Below are 8,090 nucleotides of genomic sequence, written 5' to 3' on the forward strand. Positions count from 1 at the left end.
GCTGATCTTGTTGTTTGTTTTTGATTGTTGAAATTGGACCTAATCAGCAGGACACTTCCCTCTCATCTTAAAAAAAAAAAAAAAAATCAACAAAACACATCCAAACAGTTTCCATATCAGTAACCTGTCTATTAATATATCGTGTAGATATAAATCATTTGTACCTAGTAAGTAGTGAACTGTTAGTCTGTTCATGTCATTTTGTGTCATCAATGAGTGAGATCCATGCCCTCGTTACAAAATTACAAAAGCAGCATACACGTTTGGCAGGCGCGCCAGTGAACTTGTTGGATACGCACTTGAGAACGCATGAGCGTAGGGGTATTTTAAGACCCCCAGTTTGTGCGACCTGTGTTAGAGAGAAACCTTTGATGCACACAGTTGAAACCGCCTTGAAGATGACATGGATATACATTTTAACGGATCACAATTTTGGTAGGTTCTGAACTCTGGTAACGACTTGGATGGCCTTCTACGTAATAAAGCAGTGGGATTTTCGTAAAGCTTTTTAAGACTCGTGACTGTTTTAAGCTGTTGGGAGTTTTTCCAACCTGATGATCATATCGTTATCATTGCTGCGTTTTTAGGTGGTTGTGCACTGAACACCTCTATGGACCAAGAGGAAGTGGAAAAGGGCTCTCCAGTCAAAGTGAGGACGTTAAAACGTTAATTGGCAGAAACTTGAGGACTCAAAAATCTTCTTGAGTTATCTTTAACGTTGCTCTCAGAGTCAGTGATTTGAAGAAGTAAAACGATTGAAGAGTCGTTTTAGTCCTTTTGGGTAAACTTCAAAATCATTAGTTAAGAGCTACGAAGTACTGAGAAACTCGAACTCGGATCTCCGTCATGGTTGGGAAATTGCAAACAGAGGGTCCTACTCCTACATTTGTAGTGAAGTTTTTGGGGGCTGGAGCAGCGGGCTGTATCGCTGACTTGGTAACTTACCCTCTGGACACAGCGAAAGTGCGACTACAGGTGAGATGACGGATAGGCTACACCACTGCATGCTTCAAATCATTCAGAACGCATGGCAAATTGCTTGTTTTTCAATTAGATGTAGGCTTTAGGTTAATAGCCTACCATAGAATAAGAATAATGTGGCCTATATATAAGTAGGCCTTTTTGTGTTATATTTGTGGCTTCATACAAGGCATATACTGCTTATGCGTTTTAGATCCAGGGAGAGTCCAGATCCAGCGATGCGAAAAAGGGACATAAGTACAGGGGTGTGTTTGGCACACTTGCCACCATGGCGAAGACGGAGGGACCAAGGAGCATGTACAATGGCCTGGTGGCTGGCCTGCAGAGGCAAATGAGCTTCGCCTCGGTGAGCATCGGACTCTACGACTGGATGAAGCAGTTCTACAACGGCGGGTCTGACCGTAAGTTCAGTCTTTACTTATTCTCAGGCATCTGCAGCGAATGATAGGCCTACACGGATTTCTCACATGTTAGGCTATGAGCATGTGAGAAATTTGCAGAAGTGTGCAAGTGATCTTTGGTTTAGCATATTTATAATTAATTCCATTATAATTTGTAAGCCTACTACAATACATGCAGATGAATGTAGGCTATATTTGGGGTGTTCATTGGTATAAGGGGAAGTGGGCACGTTTTAAACTTTAAGCTGACCTATGAAACAGGAGTGAAACTACTTCAGTTCAGGAAGCATGGCATTAATTAAAAACCTTTTTAAAAATAAAACTGTTATGTGATGGTATGTTTTCTTGCATTCACAATAAGAGCAAAATTGAGAATGCAAACTAAACTTTGATTTCCAATATACACAGGTGGTGGCTCAACTTACTCCACTGTTCCCTATTGAATTAAGTCAGGTTTATAGGCCAAGTATACTTGTGTATGTAAGGAATTTGGTCTCTGCATTTATCCCATCCCTGAATTAGTGAATCACACAGAGCACACAGTGAACACACAGTGAACACACAGTGAGGTGAAGAAAGAGCAGTGAGGGGTTAGGTGCCTTGCTCAAGGGCACTTCAGCCGTAGATGTGGGCATGGGAGAGCAGTGCTCAACCATTTCCCCTGCCCCTGTGTGTTTTCCTACTGGTCAGAGATTGAACCGGCAACCCTTCGGTTTCAAGTCCAAAGCCCTAACCAGTAGGCCATTAGCCTGACGAGCCAGACCCACATAGGCCATGGCTGCCCCAAAAAATATGGAATGCTTCACAAATTTGCGTGTCATTACGTCATATGAACTTCTCTGTATTGCCTCATGGCTTCTCTTTGTAATTATCTCATTGTACCAGATGTCACCATCTCTACCAGGCTTCTGGCTGGATGCACCACTGGAGCCCTGGCCGTGGCGTTTGCCCAGCCTACAGATGTGGTCAAAGTGAGATTTCAGGCTCAAGTCAGAGGTGCTGACGGCTCCAAGAGGTACAATGGCACCATGGATGCCTACAAGACCATTGCAAGAGATGAAGGAGTCAAGGGACTCTGGAAAGGTAACAAGCATTTCCATTTCCCCGGTATTATCTGTCTTTAATATTGTACTCCAGACAACTCAGAAGTCATATAAATGTCCTATTCCAACTTTAAAGTCGGGGTTAATGGATTGCCAAGAATTTACAAGTAGTTCTACATTATAGTTCCAATGTAGCCTACTTTTAGATAGATAGATAGATAGATAGATAGATAGATAGATAGATAGATACTTTATTGACCCCCAAGGTGAAATTCAAGGTCCTAGTAGCTTAAGACATCACACACAAAATACACTACAACATACACAGAATGATAAAATAACAAATCCACATGACTCATTTGGACAGTAAAATATATTAAATCAAAGATCTACATGAATGTACTGGGATGTATAAGCATGAGTCGCTTGCAGTGACGGTCTGTGATTCAGTATGCAGTGGGAAGGTGCTCTATGAGTGTGTGTCATGGTGCAAATAAGTCCAACTGTGCAACAGTGCAGGGATAAAGTCTAGAGACCAGCATTAAATATGGACAATATAAGAGAAAAATTTAAACATAGTAATATAAGAATTATAGCAGTGCAAGGATAGGTTTGAAGTAATAGAGTAACAGCCCTTGGTCAAGTTTTAAGTTAAACCACAGTCCAGACTGGGGGATGGAGGGAGGGGGAAGGGGTTGTGCTGATGGGCTAAATATAGCCAGTAAACAGTAGACAGTCAACACTAAACGGTGTAGACAGTATAAGCAGCAAACAGTGGGCCAGTGGACAGTCAGTACACAAACATTGTTATAGGACTTCGTGGAAGTGGAGGAGAGGGTGGAGGGGCAGACAGACTATGCCGAGAAGTCCATCTCTCCTCTTCCCTTTAGTGAAGCTTTTTAGTAGAAGGCTGTAAAATCTCAACTTCCGAATTAGGAAATGTCAAGCCTGAATCTTTTGAATTGCCTGAAATGTAGCATTCAATAGCGGTACTGAATGAATTTTTGTATTTTTGGTTAAAGTTTGCCAATATCTAGCATATTTTACTGGATAGTTTTTGGTTCTAACATTATGTAAATGATGCAACACTTTACTACATTGGAGAAAGATGTTAGTTCACAACAATTTTTTCATGTCATTTTCTTTCTAGGTTGCATGCCAAATATTGCGCGCAACTGTATAGTGAACTGTGCAGAGTTGGTGACCTATGACATCATCAAGGAACTCATTCTGAAGTATGACATAATGTCTGGTAAGCATTCATATTGCTTGTAGTACTGATAGATTGTGGTCTTTGATATAAGTATAAGAGAAAACATAATGGTATTTTTTTATAATGCAAAAGAGCTACTTTACAATGGTCGTGTTACGTGATCATTTGACTGAAGATAAAAGGTTGTGATGATTTTGACCAGACATGGAAGATGCATTAGGTTTGTGAAATGTGTAACACTTAAAGCTGTTTTAAAATGATTTAGTAATGATCACTGTGTCAAGCGGAGATGATTTCTAGTTTAATTTTATCTAATGCTCTCATTGCCTAGTGTGGCCAGTGGTAGGAAAAATAAAATGGTCTGTTTTTGTCCTGCAGATAACTTGCCGTGCCACTTCACTGCTGGCTTTGCGGCTGGTTTTTGCACCACTGTGGTGGCCTCCCCAGTGGACGTAGTGAAGACCAGGTTCATGAACTCCGCCAATGGGCAGTATAGAGGGACTCTGAACTGTGCCTTCATCATGCTGAAGAAGGAGGGACCCACTGCCTTCTACAAGGGGTGAGTGTGGGGGGCCAGGGGTCACTAATGTCTCATGTTGCTTTCCAGACAACACAGAAGTCGGATGTTTCCTACTTGAAATTGCCCAATAGCATTCCAGACAATACAGTCAGAAGTTGGAAATGTCCTACTCGAAATTGCCCAATAGTGTTCCAGATGAACTCGGAAGTTGATATTCCTCCTACTAGAAAAAGTACATTGCAATGGCGATCAAAAATCTGAGTTCCTAATTAAAAACACAGGGATACTTCGGTTTGGCTTTAGGGACCCTCTACTCACTACCACGTAAGTGTAATGTTGTTTGGAACTGTAGAAGAGGTATAAAAATAGCATTTTGTAGCGGCGAAATGACATGCCCTGGTCACTTCCAGGCTAACGAGTTTTGACTAAAAACGGTAAAATCGAACTTTCTCAAAACACATCCGAATTACATGATTTTGATGTCAACTCAACATATGTACTCCCAATCATCCGTAAATTGATCTAAAGTGCATTTTACTCCGGATAATTCCTTTAATATACACATCATCATCAAAACATTGCACTAACGTTTACTGCAGTGTTCTCCAAAAATGTGTGACTCATTTACAGTTTAGCCTAATCAAAGATCATTACTATGTCTTGTGTGTGTTTAATGGGTCATTTGTGTTATTGTATTATTGTTACCTGAGGTCTCCTCTGCATTGTAGCTGAAATGTTATTCGCTTTAAGTCGCTTTGAATAAAAGTTTCTGAATGAATGTAAATATATGTAAACGTGACATAAGAAATGTGAGACACCTATTTGACCCTATAGCTATTCACACATATATGGTTTTGCTGAACGCTCTCTCCTCTATCCCCCTCAGGTTCGTACCAGCTTTCCTGCGTCTGGGTTCATGGAATATTGTAATGTTTGTCTCTTATGAACAAATCAAGAGGATTGTGACAAGAACCCAGCAGTCTTGGGAGTCCCCATTCTGACCTAACTAAACTGGGGGGATGTGTTCTGTCCTTTCCCAATCACATGTTCCTCTGTATGAGGTCATGGCACTGGTCAAGTCACTGACTGACTTCTGGCATTGGGGGCCAAGCATGAGGCCATTGTATCTGTGGACAGTGTAATATCAGAGAGGGTTAAAGCGGAGCTAGTAATCAAAGGATCTTTGGTAATATGGATCCAAACTATACTAGAATCATACCTCCATTTGTCAAGTCTTAAAGATGTGGTCTCTTTTGAAGAAATGCTAAATGACCACATTCCCTGTAATTGCACTCTTATTATACTATTCATTTAATTTTTATTCATTTTAATTCATATTTATTTATATTATAGCAGATAGACGATGAATATGGTGTCAAGGGGTTGTACTGAGCTCACAGCCTGAACCGCCTAGAACAAGCTCTGGTGATGGGGTCAAAGTTCAACTTGTTTTGAACAGGAAGAAACCTTGAGATTAATTCTGGAGTAGAGATAAGGATAGAGATGGAGAAAGAAAACAGGGAGGAGAGGAGGAGATTAAGGAAAAGAAGCAGAAGCAGGCGGAGGAGTTTGTATCAGGAAAAGCATATTTGCATAAATATACTTAAAAAAGGGTCTGGTGATGGTTGTGGTTGCTTAGTGGGTATTAGGTAGTAAAGCAATGAAACGGATAACTATGTCAACAAGGGCATTTTGTTTATAGTATGGGTAAATAGTCTGGATTCTAGATGTGAAGATGTGGGGCTCGATAGCAGAAGGCTCTACCTTAAACTGTGCTTTTTCACACTCTTGGGATCACAAGACAACCTGCACCTTGGAAATGATTTTATTTATTTGTAAAGAGTAGTAGTTGTGTTGATTAACAGTGCTCTGAAAATTCTATGTAAAGAAAAACATGGCAATGGATGCAACAATGTTTATTATGGGTTATAGACCCACATGGTATTAAAGATTGATTACCTCCTCTTTCATTCATTGGTGAAGTCTAATCATGTCATAGAGGTATTTGTGGGCTATAAAAGACATTATTTATGGCAAAAAAACTGTGGATGATATTATTTATTTTTTTAGATATATTTCTGTGGGGGGGGGGGGGGGGGTTGCCTTTATTTTTGATAGGAGAGAGATAGATGGGTTGGAATTGGGAAATGAACCGGGTCAGACTAACACACTTGGACCTGAATATGGTACGCCACTGTAGCCAGTTGTGCCACAGCGCCCCCTGGATGATGTTATTGTTGACTGTCTGCAGGTCCTCTGTGATATTGAAGCCCATAATTATACCCATTTAAGTGACATTCTATACATCCGGTGCCCTCATGGGTGGTGACAGAGACACTCTTAAATACCCTGTAGGTAATATTAACACATTGTTGCCAGATCTACTGATATGTTTTGTAAAAAGGTAAGCCCCATCGCATCTTCAGATACAGTACGTTGTCATCAGTCAAAAGGCTTTCCTTCAAAAAATTCTCCATTTCTATTCTGAATTATTCTTCCCACCATCAGAAACAACACAGGCCCATAGTGTCATGTATCAGAGTTTCTGTAAACTTTTGTAAGATGACCTGAATTTCTATGCCCTGATTCAAAATTCCAACACATCGCACTTTGGTTGTCATTGTAATTCTTGTAATTTTTGTGAAATTTCCTCTGCACAACAGCCCTGGCTGCTTGCTAAGCCAACCCCGTGTTGGTCCTTTCCCCCTCCTACATTCAGCACCACAGAGTTCACCACACAAATGAGAGCGCAGAGGCTCTAAGCCACCAGCTGACAGATGGGAAAATTGCCCAATCTGAGATGCTCGAGAACAAAGCTTTGTGCTGACACAGGTGTAATAGAAGTCTTGAAGGCAGCGGACAAACAACCCCATGACCACACAAAGGGCGCCACATTCACCCCGCTAACTGCATGGACCATGGCCTCCTCCCTGGAGCCTAATTTGGAGGACGAGCTCAACTGAGCTGGCTGCAAAAACCTTTGGCTGACCCTAAAGGTACCACATGAGCTGGGGGGGGAATCCTGTCTGAGCAAGACCTGGCTGACACCACCCCTGCCGTGAAACACATTTATCAGATGGACAACAAAAAAACTGTAAAGCTTTCAACTTATCTGTCATACAAGTTGTTTTTTAATCATGATTGAAAGATACATCATTTAATGTGGCAAAGATTCATGTTTCAATCAAATACATTTGGAATGATTTAACTTAAAGTATTTAGTATTGAAGTATTTCCTGAGCTCCCTGGCTGACCTACATTCATCTGGGGAGGTTAATCCCCTTTAAGTGGTGATAAAATGTCCAACTTGTGACCTTGCTGCCAAACTGGGTTGAGATCAATATCATGTCTAACCAAATGAGTCAAACAGATTTAAATATGTAATCAAAACACTCAGAATATTCAGCCGACAAGATATATTTCAAAGTGACATAAATGAATAAGGGAATTCAAATAAATAATAATTTGATGATGACAGTAATAATAAAACCCTTCAGAATCTGCTCCCAGAATAATTCCGAGCACAACACTGACCACAAAGAACACTGGAAAGTGTAGCAGACATAAAATAACAATGGATTTCATTCCATCAATAACCTTTAGCATAGGGTCTCTGTGTTTATTCTTAACATTTAGCATTTAGGGTCTCTGTGTTTATTCTTAGGCTGTTGTTGATGCAGTCTCTGTAATGGTGCTGGTCTCGCTGGCCACCTAGAAGGCTTCCTACAAACCCCCTCTCCCTCTGTGTGCCTTGGGTCTAGAGAAGTACCGGCAGGCTTCCACTGGTTGTTATGGCAAAGGTATTCCAGTGGGGGAAGGTGTGGTGTCTTGATGAGGTATGTAGTGAGGGGATGGCGGCAATTTGGTAAAGCCATGGTTGACCCAATGCAGCTGCAAAGGCTGTGTACCTCAGATTGAAGAGACCAGGCACA

General features: G+C 41.0%; 1 protein-coding gene across 2 annotated transcripts; it reads left to right on the forward strand.

Moving 5' to 3' along the window:
* The first annotated feature begins 278 nt into the window (after positions 1-278).
* LOC143121956 (dicarboxylate carrier UCP2-like) lies at positions 279-6,128 on the forward strand. 2 transcript variants are annotated; one of them, XM_076282677.1, is made up of 7 exons: positions 279-435; positions 588-975; positions 1,175-1,382; positions 2,268-2,465; positions 3,576-3,677; positions 4,017-4,197; positions 5,045-6,128. In XM_076282677.1, exons 2-7 carry the CDS (start codon positions 847-849, stop codon positions 5,157-5,159), a joined length of 933 nt encoding a protein of 310 aa, XP_076138792.1. In that variant the 5' UTR covers positions 279-435; positions 588-846; the 3' UTR covers positions 5,160-6,128. The 2 variants fall into 2 exon arrangements, with proteins under 2 accessions (XP_076138792.1, XP_076138791.1); XM_076282676.1 differs by having other exon boundaries at positions 279-975.
* The last annotated feature ends 1,962 nt before the right edge of the window (positions 6,129-8,090 follow it).

Source organism: Alosa pseudoharengus, unplaced genomic scaffold (genome assembly GCF_046254945.1).
Source record: "Alosa pseudoharengus isolate Yale_2024_CS ecotype anadromous, Long Island Sound unplaced genomic scaffold, YU_APseudo_1.1 YU_APseudo_1.1_scf_13, whole genome shotgun sequence".
NCBI classification, from domain to species: Eukaryota; Metazoa; Chordata; class Actinopteri; order Clupeiformes; family Clupeidae; genus Alosa; species Alosa pseudoharengus.